Source organism: Ahaetulla prasina, chromosome 12 (genome assembly GCF_028640845.1).
Source record: "Ahaetulla prasina isolate Xishuangbanna chromosome 12, ASM2864084v1, whole genome shotgun sequence".
Lineage (NCBI taxonomy): Eukaryota > Metazoa > Chordata > Lepidosauria > Squamata > Colubridae > Ahaetulla > Ahaetulla prasina.
The window spans coordinates 769487-786794 of record NC_080550.1 but is presented as its reverse complement, the minus strand read 5'-3'; the positions used below and the strand labels follow the sequence as shown (position 1 = coordinate 786794).

Here is a 17308-nt window from a genome sequence, read left to right as displayed (position 1 = left end):
CCAGCTTGGCATTCCAGTGATCAGGAGTCACACAGAGCCTTTGATCGAATCTGTGACAGCTCTCCTTATTCTTTTTCCAAGAACAATGGGCAGAAGTTTCTCAATTTGAATAGATCCACAAGGATTGTTTAATAGGACTGCAACAAAATTACCTCCTAAATTCTACTGCTACAAACAAGGGTTAGAGGTGATTGGAAGTTTTGAAGGTTTGGTTCATGAAGTTCTTAATGTTTAGAGTTATACAGCAGCCCAAAATCTGGCAACTCAGCTCCTGAATATAAGATTATGTAGAATATTTAATTCAGCCATATTTATTCCAATTCCACCCATCTCACATATAAAGAGGTTTGCAAACAGCTACATATAACACCACAAAAATTCAATTTAAAAACAATAATATAAAACAACCATCATAAAAGGCATAAAAGTCACGGCCGAGAGAATCACATCCACAAAAATAGTACAGCCACTTAACGGGTCCTACCGCAGGCCTGGGATCCTCAAGCCCACCGGCAAAAGCCAGGTTTCCAGGGCTTTGCAAAAAGGCAGCAGTCAGGACCGAGCTGATCTCCCAGAGGATGTTCTAATCTACAGGGAGACCCCCTGGCTGACCGGGCCCACTGCACGACCCCCACCGCCTCCTAAGGCCTGAGGGGAGCAGGGCAGGGTCCAAGCGCTGGCAGGGAAACCAGGAGGCGACGAGTCCCAGTCCCGCCTTAGGCACGAAAGCCGGCTGGGTGACTTTGGGTGGGTGACCCACCTCACAGGGTTGTTGTTGGGAGGCCAACAGAGGCAGGGCGAGAGGTACGTTCGTCGTCTATTAATGAACCATGAATAATCACTGATGACAGCCTTACAGTCAAAAGGAGGAAAACGCCTGCCGCAGCCATCCCATCCGGCTGCCCTCGGCCTTCGCGCCGCCTCTCGCCGACCCGTCCCGGCTCTGCGAAGAACCAACCGGCCGCCACGAGGCACAGCCGGTCGGGCGGGACGAGCCGCGCATGCGCGGGCGGCGCAGCGGAAGTGCGACGGGCCGGTGCCTAGACGGGCCCCCTGCTCTCCTTCGGGTTGTCCCGCCGGCTTCCGGTCAGACGGCGTTCCCGGCGCGGGTGCTGCGGGGGGGCGATGTCTCGCCGGGCTCTGCGGAGGCTGCGGGGCGAGTGGCGCGGACAGGGGCTGCTGGGCGAGGAGCCGCCCCTCGGCGGGCCGGAGGCGCAAGGCAGCGACGAGGAGGTCGCGGGGGACCAGTTGCCGCCCGTGTCCGGTGGCGGAAGGCGGCGGCGGGGCCCGCGGAGGGAGCCCTTGGAACGGGTGGCGAATCCCTTCGAGCTGGTGAGGATCTGCCGCGGCCCGGCCGGAGTCCCTCAGCAGCCGCCCGGCGTCCCCCTGCCCTTCCCAGCAGGGCTCACAGCCTCCGGTCCGAGGCGCAAGGACCGCCCCTGGAGAGGCTGGCTTGGCCCGGAATCGCGTCTGTCCCCAGGCTGGGGGGCTCTATAGAGGGGCTGGGTCCTCCCGGTTCCTTTCAAAGGGGTTGGGTAGCAGCTCCAGCCCATTGCGGGTGGCTGCGATCAGTTGGTAGCACTGGGGGTGTCTCCCCCAAGTTTGCTCCCAGGAGGAGTTCTCTGGCAGTTACCTGCTGGTGGAAAAGAAACTGAACTCTTGTTTGCTCTCCTGATCCTGCTGCTGGCCGCCCTTAAGTGGTTCTCCTCTGTAACGTTAAGAGAGAGAAAGAGAAACCAAATTATGGATATGCCATATGCTTGCTTGTGGACTGGGGAACTTTTAACCTGTGCAGATAAACAGTGAAGGACTGGATGAGGACCTGGTGTCTAAAGAGGAGAGTGATGACTGCGGACTGCAGGAAGGAGGCAACCCAACAACTGAAGAGGCTGAACCTGAAGGGCTGCAGAGTGACAAGAGGGAGGATGGGGGAGAGGAGGAACAGCTAGACCAAATGGCGAGTATCCTGTAGAAAACAACGGTGCCTATTTTGCTTAAAACTGATTTTCTCATCAATGAGAAACAAAGCAAGGTAGAACAGGTTATGAAAAACAATTATACAAAAACACATACAAGCAGGTCAGCTCAGGACAATAATAGTAACAAACTGCAATAAGTAATTTGGCAAATGTAACACCCCTGCTTCAGGGATTGCATTGGTAGCCAGATGCAATTCAAGATGCTGTTTGTCACCATTAAAGTCCTTTGTGGTTTGGTTATCTGAAGGATTGTCTACTCCCAGTTATTTATACTCAGTCCAGATCGGGAGGCCTGCCTTTTCTGCTGGAACATCTCTCTCCTGAGTTTACAATGGCCCAACCTGGCTGGCCTTTCAAAAGGTTTAGTTGTGCCCCCCGGGTCTGGGGTCCTGGGTGTGTGAAGGGCTCCAATTCCTGCTATGTTAACAAGATGGAGTATAATATTACTTGGCTAGTATTTGCATTTTTACTGCTGGCACATCTTTGACATAAAACTTAGACATTTTCCTGGGTTAGATAACCTGTTTGAAATTCATATTTTTCATGTCATGTTTTACTATATTCATCTTTCAACCTTTTATTTTTATTTTTAAAAGTCTACTGCAAACAACAAATCACGAAAGAAAAAGAAGAAAAGAAAGAATAAGAAGAATCCTTCAGGCGAGGCTCTGGTAAATTGAATTAGGTTTGGGGATTAAGCACTTGTATGGAAGTGCTGAATGAATTAACCCAGTTGTGGTATTAACCCTTTGCTGCAAGGAATTTGAGACTTCATGTGGGATTAGAACATTAAAATATGATGCTACCCTTACAAAATCATAACTACAGCTCTACAGAATCTTGACTATTTAATCACTAGAAAGAGCGATTTGTTCAAGGAACAAAGACAGGTAAAACCTGTGCAAGACCAAGCTCAAGCAGAATCCAAGGGTTGAAAGGGGCCCTGGAGGTGTTGTGGGCCGCCAGCAGTCAGCAGAGCTGCCAGCAGATTTGGACAGTGAGGAGGTGGGGGAGGAACGTGGGCCAGTCCTGGCGTCTTGGGAAGGCTCGGACGATGGCTCTGAGTCAGAGGCAGAGAGTGGGGCAAGGCCATCTGGTAGTTCTTTGCTGCCTGCGGAGTCTCCAGAGTTCGACATCAGCGAGGCAGAAGAACAGCATGAGCCTGTTCCCACTGTGCACATGCACAGAGCTACCAGGAGATGGGAACAATTAAGGATACAGGTTCGACTTGGGAGTAAGGCTTGGAGATGATTGGCCCCTCCCATAAGACATAGAAGCGAACGGGACGTGAGTTTTTGCAGGAAGCAATTAGTTCATCTGGCCAATTCAAGATTTGAAAATTCTGTTCGTGACTCTGTACCAAGTTTGGCCTTGCCATGCGTCTGGAAATTAGCTCTTTGGCAGCATTCCACGTGAGATAGGTGGGTGTTGATAGCCTTCCTCTGAAAGACTGTTTATCAAGCCTTGACTGTAAATGAAAGTAATTTACAGCTGTATGAATTAAAGAGGTTTTCCAGGACTAAGTTTGTGCTGTTTAATTTCTAAGGAAGCCTAGGTCAGAACAGGAGGCCTTCAACCCCTGTCTGGGGCAGATTCTCAGACAACCCTGGACAAATGGCTGTCCTATGTTCAGTGATCGGGCAGCTATGATTCCAGAAAGTATTGATCGCATTAAAAGGAAGGGGACCGTTAAAGAGGGTGCCTGCAAGAGAGCATTGAGACTTGCCTTTACATGAATTTTGTCGAGTGAGAAGAGTGAAGCCCTTTTGCTCATTTTGTTGCTTTTCAACAGTTCCTTGGAGATGATGACCAAGTGGAAAACATTGAAAGCATTTTGCTGAGCATTGAGAGTTCCAGTGGGCACCCATGCCAGAGCCAGAACAGGCTGGTCACTGATAATCGGCCTCTTCTTTACATTGAACACAGGTAAGAGACTGTCGGTGGTGGGACAGCACATTCAGCATAGGGCAAAGCTTGGCTGAGAGGCCAGTAGACAAGTGTTGCTTGCATGCAAATAAAAGCACATTGTATTTTGAGTTTGATGGCTTTAAGTGAGCAAGGTTTTGGACACAATAGCGTGTTCTCTGCATCTGATAGGAAGTAGGCATTAAATGACAGGCAAGATTTGTGTTCCCTTTTAGGTTTTCTACTTAAAAGACAAATTAGAGATAACATGAGGATAATTTTGAACACTTTGGAATAATATGAGACACACTCAGATAAACAAATAGCTATGATATTTCTAGATGCCCAAAAAGCATTTGATAATTTGAATTGGCAATTTATGATAAACCAACTACAGATAATGGACTTTGGGGAGAGATTTACAAACATGATAAAGAACATTTATGATAAACAAATGGCAAAGATGATGATGAATGGAGAAATGACAAAAAAAGTAAACATAACGAAAGGAACAAGACAAGGATGTCCGTTATCACCATTGTTATTTGTGCTGACGTTAGAAGTGTTAAATAGAAACATAAGAAGAAATGAAGAAATAAAAGGGATGAAAATTAAAAAAGAAGAATATAAGCTACAAGCCTTTGATGATGACTTAGTGTTTATATTGGAAGAACCACAAACAACTGGTCCTAAATTATTAGAACAAATAGAAGACTATAGAGAGGTGGCAGGTTTAAAAATAAAGAAAAAACAAAAATATTGGTGAAAAATATGATAGAAAAGCATAAAAGATACTTAAAGGAGAAACTAGATATACAAATAGTGATCCTTGGTAGTTGTAACACAAACATGCCACATTGACTAACTTCCTGGACTGTTATTGGGGTGTGTTGTGAAGTATCTGGCATTTGGTGTGGGGTCTTGGCTTGTCATGGTTGGTTTGCCTCCTGATTTTTACATCTTGTCGTAGCCGGAGCCGAATCTTCGGACTTTTCGCCGTGAGCTGAAAACGCACCTATTTATTCAAGCGGGATGGCCTAAAAAATTTTTTTATTGGGGTTATTTATATCTTAATATTTTAAATTGTTTTAAATTCGGCCACCTTATAATATGTTTGTTTTAATTTCTTTTAATATTTATACTGTGATTTTTTACTTGGCTGTACACCGCCCTGAGTCCTTCGGGAGAAGGGCGGTATAAAAATCGAATAAAATAAATAAATAAAATAAAATTTGTCAAACTATATGTCCCACCTTTTGATCAGAGCCTTATAATCTCCCCCATCCTGCCTAAGAACATATCTCATCTTTGATCTTTTGAGTTCCCTCCACTCCAGGGGGCCAAATAGCCAAGTGTGAACACAAAGAAGGTGATCAGGAAGAGATAAGGCTGATGATGCTCATTAAGAGGTTCTACCCTGTTCCAGGGGATGTACAAACCAAATTCCAGGGATACACAAATCAAAGGTGCCAGAATTGGAGGTTTATGACGTTCCTAAAGAATATAAAAGGGATTTGGATTCCCTCTCTTGTTTGTAGTTCTTCCCTGCATGTATCTTGTATGTGTTTGGAACAGCTAACCATTTAAGCTTGATCAAGATTAAATGCTATTTTATTCAAAAAAAAAAGTGAAATATTTAAGAATACAATTAACGTTGAGATGTGCAATGATAAAAGAATATCATTATTATACATTAAAAAGACAGATGGAGAAAGACCTGGAGAAATGGAAGAATCTACAATTATCATTTATGGGAAAGATTGCAACAATTAGGATAAATATATTGCCGAGACTGTTGTTTTTATTTCAACATTTCCGCTAAAAGTCGAAAAGACTTACTTTCAACATCTTAATAAAATAATAAGGAAGTTTATATGGCAGGGGGAAAAAGCAAGAATCAGCATCAAAATGTTACAGGATGTGAGACTACGTGGAGGATTGAACTAAGAACTAAGAACCAGGGGCCTCTGGTGGCTCAGACTGCTAAGACAGTCTGTTATTAACACAGCTGCTTGCAATTACTGCAAGTTCAAGTCCCACCAAGCCCAAGGTTGACTCAGCCTTCCATCCTTTATAAGGTAGGTAAAATGAGGACCCAGATTGTTGGGGGCAAGAAAAGCTGACTTTGTATATAATATACAAATGGATGAAGACTATTGCTTAACACAATGTAAGCCACCCTGAGTCTTCGGAGAAGGGCGGGATATAAATTCAAATTAAAAAACAACAACAACTTAGTTCTTAGATTGAACTAAGAAACACAAGATTATTAACTTTGGACAGACATGACTTACAATTGGGATAGCACACATTTTTATGGTATGGCAGAAGCAAGATGCGTATTTTCATAGACACTATGTAAGAAATGCATTGTTATTGGCATGGGAGAAGGTCAGGGAAAAATACTACTTGAAAATACCAATATGGTTATCAACAATGGAAGCAGAAATACACCCAAATATTATCAATTTTAAAAATGTTCTTAGATATAAAGATATAATAACAGATAAGGGGGAACTGAAAAGGAAACAAGATTTAGAAGAACAAGGGATTCAGATGGATTGGTACACTTATGCAAATATAAAGCAGATATGAAAAAGATGCGAAATTATATGGTTTTTATACAGAAATGACAGAGCTGGATAGGATACTCGCAGGAACAGATGAAAAAATAATTTTAAAAATATACAATTTCGTACTTAATATTGAATTGGAAGAAGAGCAAGTAAAGGAAACAATGATAGCTTGGGCAAAAATTTTTGGATATTCAATTGACTTAAACAAATGGCAGCAATTATGAGAGGAATTATAAGTTAACAATGTCCACTGCATATAAAGAGAACCAATATAAAATGTTTGGCTAAAATGTTTAAAAATGTTTATAAAAAATTGGCTAAAATGTTTAAATCAGCTAAATGTTGGAAATGCCAACAGATTCCAGAATCCTATTACCGTATGTGGTGGACATGCCCAGAAATGAGGAACTATTAGATCAAAATTAAAACATGCTTGGAACAACATGTGGAGTTAAAACCAGAGAAAATTAGTAAAGAAAAGATATATTTGACTATACATGTAATAACTGCAGCAAGGATCGTATTTGCGCAAAGATGGAAAGCAGAAAAAGTCTCTTCTGAAAAGGAAATAATTAAGAAAATATTAGTGTGCAGAAATGAATAGATTGACTTTGATAATTAAAGAGAGAGAGGAGTTGGAATATTATAAGGTATGGAGACAATTTTATAATTGGTTAGAGAAGATATATAGATAAATGTTTTAATAGGGAATAAAATGATATTTTATTTTATAAAATAAAAACTGTCTACCATTGACCTCACCCCGTTCCTAAGAGGACTATAAGGGGCGTGCATAAGTGCACAAAAGTGCCTACCGTTCTTGTCCTATTGTTTCCTTTCAATATATGTTCCTGTATATAATGTTGTGACAAATAAATTAAATAAATAAATAAATAAGATATAATAAATGTATTATGGGGAGAATGTTGTAATAAAGGAGTGGGGGAAAATCAAGAAATGATGAAGATAGGAGAAGGAAGAAGAAGACACAGAAGAAACACCCAGATGATATACTGAATGATTGATTATGTATTGTATGTATGTCTATAAAATAATATACATACATACATGTATACATACACGCATACAAAGATTTGTGTTCCCAATTTTCCAGGAGCTTGAATCCAGAGACGGAGCTGAAGAGATACTTCGGGGCCCGGGCGGTCCTGGGAGATCAGAGGTGAGATCCAGTGTTGTGAGATAGAAACCTGTCTCTGGATTATGTGGGAAAGCAAAGCATCTGGCCACACCAGTCACAATCTGGGGCAACATTGCGGTGAGAATGCTAGACTGTGCCTGGGACAAGGACTGCCCCACCCTGCCTGGGAGTCTTTGTGGGTGGAAGGAAGGGAAATGGTGCATTCTCAGTCCATAAATCTCCTCCAGGGAAGGATCAGTTCGGGATCTCTCTGAGCCATTCCGGAACCATGGTAGTTCTGGATGGAAAGTTTTCAGTGACAGTTCAGATGTGGCTGAGACAGAAGGGGCCTTGATCCATTCTTGTGCCACTCTTTACCTTCGCAGGCGGCTGCTTGCCCCGAGGAAGGTCCAGCACACAGCCCTGCACCAGGATGCAGGCGCCACGCTGTGGGTTCCCCAGAGTCTTGCTGGGGAGAAATCAGTTGGCCCTGGTTCCTTTGATGAACTCGGACAAAGACTTGAATCTGTCTTTCTCACAGACATTGCGTGCATGTGAGGACAGGCACATGCCCTGACATTAGATGTGGTTATTCCCTCTTCTCTTGCATCTGTTTAATCTTTGCACTCATCGGGGGGGGGGGGGCGCTGTAAGATGCTCGCTTCAGCACTTCCTGGCTGGAGAACAGAGACAGTTTCATTTTCCCAGTAAGGAAGCCCATATTCTCTCATTCCAAAAACAAGGCTGTGCTTATTTTAACGACTGGTGATTGCCTGGAGTGCGGGACGTGTGTGTCAGGATACATCAATAGGGCTTTGAAAACAACTGTACCACCCATGTGGGCTTGTTGCAGCTGCTTAGCAACTAGAATATAGATAAAGGCTATAATGCGTGAATTCAGGTCTTAAAGTGTGCTCCTTCTTTCCAGGCCAAGGCAGAGGCAGCGGCAGTATGTACGCAGCACATGGTTGACAGCACCCAAGGACACCTGGCCACGTCACAGCAAAACAGGTAAGAGGCCTTCCCAAAACCTCTTGCACCTCGGCTGACTTTGGGACTGGGAAAAGGCTCCTATCTGTTCCGATGGCATGTTGGGTACTGAGTAGCAGAGCTGAGGTGCTGCCACATATATTGTGGCTGCATTACAAGCCACCAGCTTCTCTTCCGATGCTAGTGAAAAGAGAGACCTTAAAGGGCACTAGTTGTTGTCTCACAATTGTAGGAATACTTACTTCCTTAAGTGCCTACATTCTGGGCTGTTCATACTGTTGTTCTCCAACTTGCATAGGAGAATTCCAGATTTGTTTTAAGCTGAAGAAAGGAAGAACTCCTGCTATACCCTGAAACAATAGATAGAAATGTGAACATTTCTACCTATTGGATTACTCTAGCTTGGAGATGTATAAGTCTTGCGTGATGAGAACTGACAGGCTTAGGAACATGGACAAGGGCTGAAATGGAAGTTCCGATCTGGACTCGTGCATTTGGAGTGAGGGTAATCAAGGCCATCCAACTGGAAAGGCGGTGAAAAAATCCATTCCTGTCTCCAGAGCTTAGTTTCTCTCTAGGTAGATAGGCCAGTGTTTCTCAACCATGGCAGCTTTAAGATATGTGGTATGTATGCTCCATTCTGGCTGGAGAATTCTGGGAGTTGAAGTACCTTAACATACCGTAAAAGTAGCGAAGATTGAGAAACAGTGAGACAAACACTTCACTCTCCAGCTTCTGGATCATCATTCCATTCAAGGCTGACCACCCTCTTTCTTTCTTTCTTTCTTTCTTTCTTTCTTTCTTTCTTTCTTTCTTTCTTTCTTTCTTTCTTTCTTTCTTTCTTTCTTTCTTTCTTTCTCCCCCCCACCCCCAACAAATCTCTCCAGGTATATCCATGGTGCTTTTAGAAACAAGGCGCGGAGAGCAACACTTTGCCTTTGAGCACAACCGGGAGTACCAGCTGGTGCAGTTCAAATTCTTGGATGCCGTGGAATCGATGGACCCAAACAATCTTGTGGTAGGTTCTCCATCAGGCACGCCCAAAGTCACGAATTCAAATTCACCAACTTTCCAACTGCATTGATTTGTTCCATCCCAGCTTTGACTTCTGGACTTGCTCAGGATTTGTTCAGACATGCCCAGTTGGTGCCCTCCAAAGTTGTGCATCCTACCATTCCCAATGGGCCGCCCCTGTAGGCTGTAGGAAGCGAGTGACCCTCTTGGGCCACCGCTGTGTCCAGCCCACTCTGCATGGAGACCACCAGCAGAGGCCTAATTTGCGTGCCAAAGCCCTTCAGCCACACAGACGTCCCTTGAAAATTCTAGAACATTCTAAGCTGCGTCCTCTGAGAGAATGTTATAATAAAAAGGGATGTAGCTTTCTGACTAAATCTTCCCCTCAAGATGTGTGTCAGTGATTTGAACCAATAGAGTTATATATCTTTCTAAAAGGACCTTGAAACGTGGTTCTATCTGCTATGGTAGATTTTTATTTTTAGGGTGAGGGCTTTGGATGCCGAAACCATTTTTCTCCTGCCCTTTCTGTCGGTTCCAAATGCCATCTCAGCATCCAGGCCCCTGCCTGCATCCCTGCGCTGGGCACGTGGCCTTCCTCTGCTGACGCTGAGAATAGAGGAGCCAGAGTCGGCTCTCGTAGGGCAGAGAATGGGCTCCCCTGTCCTCATGCATTTGCAGCCCTGCTGGTGGACCCCGCACCCCACCCCACCCCCATCAGCAAGCCAGCCCCTGGCTGAGGACTCTTCTCCTGGCTGGGCTTCCAAGCATTGAGGACAAAGACTGCAAGTGGGGTTGAAAGGGAGATCTAAGCCAACACTTGTGCTATATTTAAACCTTGACCATCTTTGAGGAACGGAGTGTCTCATTTCCCCAGGGCTTCAGAGAACAGGCTCTGCTTTGAGACTTTAATGGAACTGGTCCAGCTGTGTTAACTGGTGAACAGTTTGATGGTAAATACAAAGCGTGGAAAGGCCAAACTTTTTCTTAGCCTAATATTAGCCGGATAATCAAGACATTGAGTTTGGAGAGCTCCCCCCTTCCTTCCTCCCTCTCAGCCAGGATAAATGTGGCTCTTTGAAACTGGAGGGTTTAGAAGATAAAAGCCCTTTTGTCCAGGAATGACTCCCAGCTCTGCTCCCCCCTTCCCCCCCTTCCCCGTGCGCCTCAAGGGGGAATTCAGCACAGTTGAGGAACCTTTGGGTTCTCTGACAAACAGGAATAATGTAAGTTCTTGGAAAATGGGAAGGAGGATGGTTGCTTTTATACAACAGCTTGTTTTCAGCACAGTTCATTGGGGCAATGAGGTGGCTTTTCCTGGATCAATAAAAGGTGACGCACAGAAAGCTGTACAGGGTGTTTTGCATAATTGATGGCAGCAACGAAAAACAACATAATTTCAGTGGCAGGTAGACACGAGGTGCCACGGAAAATCGATCCTATGTCCTAAGGGTGAATATTTGACTTCTGGAAAATGGTTCATACTTCATTAAATTTACTAAATGTGGACTTTGTAAATCTGAACCTGGAAGGTGGGGGGGGGGGTGGAGCAGAGGCTTCAGTAAGAGAAGGGATGTGAAGAGGAAGAAATGGAAGATTGCTCTGAAGCCCAAGAATAGAATAGAATTTTATTGGCCAAGTGTGATTGGATACACAAGGAATTTGTTTTGGTGCATAGGCTCTCAGTGTACATAAAAGAAAAGATACCTTTTAATAAAATAAATAAAATAAATCAAGGTACAACACTTGCAACACTTAATGATAGTCATAGGGTACAAATAAGCAATCAGGAAACAGTATAAATCGTAAGGATACAAGCAACAAAGTTACAGTCAAACAGTCATAAGTGGGAGGAGATGGGTGATGGGAACGATGAGAAGATTAATAGTAGTGCAGACTTAGTAACTAGTTTGACAGTGTTGAGGGAATTATTTGTTTAGCAGAGTGATGGCGTTCAGGAAGAAACTGTCCTTGTGTCTAGTTGTTCTGGTGTGCAGTGCTCTATAGCGTTGTTTTGAGGGTAGGAGTTGTTTATGTCCAGGATGTGAGGGGTCTGTAGATATTTTCCCAGCCCTCTTTTTGACTCGTGCAGTATACAGGTCCTCAGTGAAAGGCAGGTTGGTAGCCATTGTTTTTTCTGCAGTTCTAATGATCCTCTGAAGTCCGTGTCTGCCTTGTGGGGTTGCAGAACCAAACCAGACAGTCACAGAGGTCAGACTCAATCATTCCTCTGTAGAACTGGATCAGCATCCAGGTCATCAAGTGAAAGCGCAGCCCTTCCGGTTTGACCACAAAGCCGACTCATGCTCTGCTCTTCTTCTGGAGCCTGTTGAATTTGGAAGTCTTTCCAAAGGATTTGGGATCAGTGAGAGGTGTGAAGGGGCCTGTTTCTCCCGTTCCCTCCCAGCAACCCCCCTGGTTAGCTTTGCTCTTCTCCAGAAAGTCCTTAAGCGTCTGGCTCTTTGGCTTCATTCTCAGCTGCTGCTCCAGATGAATCCATACCACGTGGACTCTCTTCTGCAGCTCAGTGACGTGTGCCGGATGCAGGAAGACCAGGAGATGGCCAGAGACCTGATTGGTAAGAATCGGGCAAGGGTGGCCCATGAAAAGAGAGAGGAGGGTTTGGGGTGGGGAGTTTGGCTCCATCACTTTGAAAGCTCTGGGCCAGAAAGCAAGGTTTCCACGATGCCTCTTTTGCAGAGAGAGCCCTCTACACCCTGGAGTGCGCCTTCCACCCCGTCTTCAGCCTCACCAGCGGCACCTGCAGGCTGGATTACCGCCACCCGGAGAACAGGTGGATGCCCACCCTGGAGACTTGGAGGGAGACGGCTGCTCCTTGGCCAGTGACCGCTGGGTGCCAGGGCCCCCGTGGATGCCCTGCTCGGCCAGGCTCCACTTCCCCATCCCTGTCCCCGGAGTGACGCCCTTTCCTTTTCGGTGTCCCTCACAGAGCCTTCTACCTGGCCCTCTTCAAGCACTTGCTTTTCCTGGAGAGGAGGGGCTGTCCCCGGACGGCCCTGGAGGTCTGCAAGCTCCTTTTGAGGTGAGGGCTGCTCTCGGAGGGGGAGGGGGGACAGGACAGCCCTCTTCTAGTTCCACTTTGGGACAGGTGTGTGCGGCCCCCAAACCAGATTGTGAAGGTCTAGTGCCCTTCTGGGGGTGGGGTGGTTCCTGTTCTTGGGGGTGCCAGCTGGTCCTCCAGCCAGCTTCCCTTCGGACAGCTGTCCTGAAAGAGTCATGTTCCTTTTATCTCCACCCCCCAAGCCTCGATCCAGAGAATGACCCACTGGGCATGCTGCTGATGGTAGATTTGCTGTCTCTACGAGCGAGAGAGTATCCCTTCCTGACACGCATGTTCCAGGAATGGGAGGTAAGAAGAGCCCGAGGCAGCTGGAGCCCCACCAGGGCCAGTCCTCAAAGGAGTTAGGGGCAGCCTGTGCGGCTCAATGCCCCCCCCCCACTTTCCCCTTGAGCTGCAGCTGGCTGCCTGGCCCCCTTTCTGGGCCAAAAGGAGAACCCTTTGAGCCATCAGTCCAGGTGCTGTCTTCTTCTTTTGCTTCCTGCTAATTATCTTTTAATTCGAGAGCTTTAAAACAATTAAGCCAGGAAAGGCTGGAACAGCTCCAGTGCTGACTACCCCTGTTTTTAACTCTGCTAGGTCGCTTTCATGCCAGCCTGCCCTCCTTTCAAATTCTCCTAGGCCTCTGACTGGGGGATGAAGCGGAAGCACGTGGGTGCCTCCCTTGCCAAAGGGTCTGCCGGGACTTCTGAAAGGCCCCAGGATCCGAGCTGCTCCCCCCTCCCCAAAGCTGCCCTCTTCAGCCAGCAGCAGTGGCCGCTCTGCAGAGTCTCTGGCAGATGGAACCGGCCGGAACTGCTGCTCTCCTCCTGCCTCCCCTTTAAGGACAGACGCTGCCCTCCTCAAGGGGACATGTCAGGCCCTCACCAGTGTTTGGGGGAGGCTTTCCTGAAGACCCTGGAAGTCCTGCTTCCAGCCCCACACCCACCTTCCCAGTCTCTCTTCTGGAACTCTGGAGTTGCCTCTTCAAACTGGTCACATCTGTGTCTCCTCTTCCTCACCTCCCCCCCCCACTTCATAGGGTCATCGGAATCTGAGCCAGCTCCCCAATTTTGCCTTCTCCGTCCCTCTGGCTTATTTCTTTCTGAGCCAGCAGGAAGATCTGCCTGAAGCAGAGCAAAGCCGAGCCCGGGAGCAAGCAGATGGCCTCATTCAGCAGGCCCTGATTATGTTCCCCAGTGGTAAGTGAGGCCCTGAGACCCTCCCAGCTCACGTGCAGCAGAGAGGAACAGGGGTCCGTTGGGTGGGAGTGGAGCAAGGGGGGCGGGTTGCAATTAAGGAAAATGTCACATCTTAGACATGAGCAAGTACACACACACACACACACAGACAGGAGTTCCTCTCAAATCGAACAAGGGACTGGGAAGGCCTTTTCTGTGCCTCAATAGCCCCTCCCCCCCAGCATTGAGAAGGAGGCCTGAGCTCTTTTGCCCTCCAGGGAAGGCCCTGACTCTCTCCCCCCCCCCCCAACTTCCAGCCCTGATGCCCCTCCTGGACCGGTGCAGCGTGCAGCCTGACCCTGTGGTTGCCTCCCATGCCTTCTTTGGACTGGAAGCCCAGCTGAGGTAAAGGGGAGGGGGGCCCTTTGGAGGACCACAGTTGTGTCTCTCGGGGGACGTGGAAAGCCATCATGGGGCAGGAGCTCCCAAGTGGGAATGGCAAGAAAGCCAGAAATTGATAAATAGAGGAGGATAAATGAAATCTTGCCAGTGGGAGAGGCGGAAAGCAAAGGCTGCTCCTAATAACTGCAGCAAATTTAGGCAGCTTTGCTTGGCGGTCGCTGATGACGAGGCTGGTGAGGTTGGGGGTTCAAGACTGTGGAACTCCTCCTCCTCCCCCTTGGCCTTATTTCACCTTCTGCAAGAGGAATCGCGTAAAGAGCACAGATGAAAGATTCCAGGAACAGCGACACCAAAGCAGTGATGGAACAAGCATCTAATCTCCTGGAATCAAGGATGCGACTGTGCCAGTTTCCTTAAAAGCCCCCTCTTCCCCCCCCCCCTTGCCCCAGTGTGCCTGCAGCACTGAGCCAGCTGGTCTCCCTCTACCTGGGGAGGAGCCACGCCCTCTGGAAGGAGCCCGCCATCATGGCTTGGCTGGAGACCAATGTCCACCAGGTGCTGCGGGTGGTGGATGCCAAGGAGCCCCTTCTGGAGGAGGCAGAACAAAAGTGAGTTGGGCGCCTGCTGGGTGCCAACTCCCCCCCCCCCCATTGCTCTTGCTCAGGACATTCAGCACTGCCCCTTCTCCCACCATAAGCTGAGTTTGTGACTCGTGGCCGGTGCAGAAAAGGGTGGAGAACTTGGGGGTGCTTTTGCTTCAGTGCTGCTGAGAGAGCAAGTGGTGGGCAAGAGGAAGGTGCTTGGAGGAGACTGTTGGCATCTCTCTCTCTCTCTCTCTCTTTCGCCTTCCCTCCCTCCCTCCTTCTCCCTCCCTCTCTCTCTCTCTCTCTCTCTCTCTCTCTCTGTAGGCGAAAGGCTAGATACCAAAATGCACCCAGGAACGTCTACCGCCACGTGATCCTCTCGGAGATCAGGGAAGCCACAGCAGCATTACCTCCGGTGAGGGATCCGATGCCGCTCCTCATCTTCTGGCTTGTTTCTCTTTCTTTGCTGGAAGTGTTTCCATTCAAGCCGGCCATCCTGGGTCCTTGTGCCTGGCTTGGCTGACCCCCTTTTGGTCTTCCCCCTTTGGGCTTTTCCTTCGGATTGTAAGCCGAAGTCTTTCTCAGGGGTAGTAAAGATGCTTTATTCAACTACTCAGTAGATGAAGGCTGGACGATCATGGCCACAATGACCCCTGACCTGTTGTTTTCCTCTCTCAAGGAAGTGACCTCCCAGCCCATCATGGGGTTCGATCCTCTGCCACCCCTGGACTCGATTGTTTCATACACAAGGCCCGAAAGGTATTTCCTCCTCTCAGTTGTGTTGTGCATGTGGCAGTTCCAAGGCGCTGCTTGGCCTGGCCAGCCTGAGCAGAAGCGAGAGGCCCCCAAGGGAGACCCACTCTCCTCTGCCGGCCTTTCAGTCACTCGTCCCTCTTGTCTTTCCAGGGCGGCTCATCCAGCCAACGAAAGCACTTTATCCCTCTTTTTTCGCTCACTGCTGCCAAACTTCAACTTACAGGTAAGGTGCCCTTTTAAGCTTGTCCAGAGGCAATAGCAGGTGTGTCCAGAGCACGGCTGGGGGTGGGGGTGCCCCTCCATGGGCCAGGGTGTGGGGTGAAGGGCAGCAGAGACGGGAAGATTGGGATAGGTCTAGAGCAGCTGCGGTACACCAGCCAACTATTTGGGCCAGGGGTTCGGTGAGCCATGCTGCCCCCTTGTTTGTTTCTGAAGCCGTGAGTAGGCATAGATTGTCTGCTACGGTTTTGCATTTGCCCCCGATAGTTGCCCAGAATCCCCTGGTGGGATGGGCGGCCATGGAAGTCATTTAGATAAACCAAATCCAGCCATGGGGGGCAGGGAGGGAGGCTTCCGGAGGACTGATATGGCTGGGGGTCTCCCTGTCCTCTGCCCCATCCCAGGGGGAAGTTCGCGCCGGAGGAGAAGCCGAGCCAGGTGCCGGGCAGAACCTCAACCAGGGAGTGAACCGGCTGATGGCGGCCATGCGGGACATGCTGGCCAACATCCAGTTCCAGGAGCCCCCCCGAGATGACAACCCCGAGGGCGATGTGGGAGACTGGGACTGAATTCTGGCTCCCCTCCCTCCACCCACAATAAACAGAAGAATCTGGAATGCCCTCTGTGCTTTACCTCTGCACCCACCTCTCCGTCTTCCCCACTCAGCCTGCTCCCCACCCTCCCAATTCTCTTGGTTTTGCAGTTACTGTTCCAAACCTCCCTGGCTCTTTGGAGGAGGAACCTGCAGATGCTTCTGTCCTTCTCATCTTTCCCAACAAGTTGTTGTAATGTGGAGGGAAACAGCCTTTCCCTTAGGGGGAGCTTGGTTGGGCCCCACCTTGCCAACGCCAGCCTGATTGGGATGGTCAGAACTTTCTCCAAAGCTAAACAACCGTCTTGCCAAGAACTTCTCCCAGGGAGACGTTGAGGGGGGTGGATGATGGGTATTAGTTGCAAAGGCAGCCACAGTCTGAGGCAGGTTCCTGGCCCCTTGATGCTGCGGAAGACCCAGACCCAGAGCAGCCGTCTCTCCAGAGGCTCTCGAGCGAGCCAAGGGGCACAGCAGCTGCTCTCCCTTGAGGTCCTCTGCCCCACGTCCTCCAGAGGCCTCATTGATAGCGCTGAGGCTCTCCTGGTGGCTTTCTGGCTCAGAGGCAAGAAAGCGCAATGGCTCCCGAGGTGCCTCTTGGCCCTCTCTTCTGCCTCCATTGCAAGACGTCCTGCCTGCCCACCCAACATGTCATCTCTTTCAGGCTGTGGTGATGACGTCCCACCACTTTTTAATTAATAAAAGTTAGGAAAACGTTTTTGTTAGGAAAATGTTTTTTAAAAAAATACTCTTGACGCAACTATGGTTGAACCTTTCAGTCTTGATATTTTGTGAGAGGGAGGGAGGGTGCTTGGCTGCCGGGCTACCCCAACATCTTCTTGTTCTGCACTGGTGGGGGCCATCTGTGGAGGAGCCCCTCCCTCTTGTTTTCGAATGCTTGAGATCCATTCAGCCTC

At 48.1% G+C, this 17308-nt stretch overlaps 1 protein-coding gene across 1 annotated transcript; it reads left to right on the top strand.

Annotated features, from left to right (window-relative positions):
• Positions 1-1012: 1012 nt before the first annotated feature.
• On the top strand, positions 1013-16418 carry TCF25 (transcription factor 25). Its single transcript, XM_058155326.1, has 18 exons — positions 1013-1332; positions 1796-1957; positions 2576-2650; positions 3772-3905; positions 7575-7640; positions 8527-8609; positions 9476-9606; positions 12081-12180; positions 12303-12396; positions 12553-12645; positions 12867-12972; positions 13703-13862; positions 14159-14246; positions 14693-14851; positions 15152-15242; positions 15507-15586; positions 15734-15806; positions 16207-16418. The coding sequence occupies exons 1-18, from the start codon at positions 1126-1128 to the stop codon at positions 16369-16371; spliced, it is 2067 nt and encodes a 688-aa protein (XP_058011309.1). The 5' UTR covers positions 1013-1125; the 3' UTR covers positions 16372-16418.
• The last annotated feature ends 890 nt before the right edge of the window (positions 16419-17308 follow it).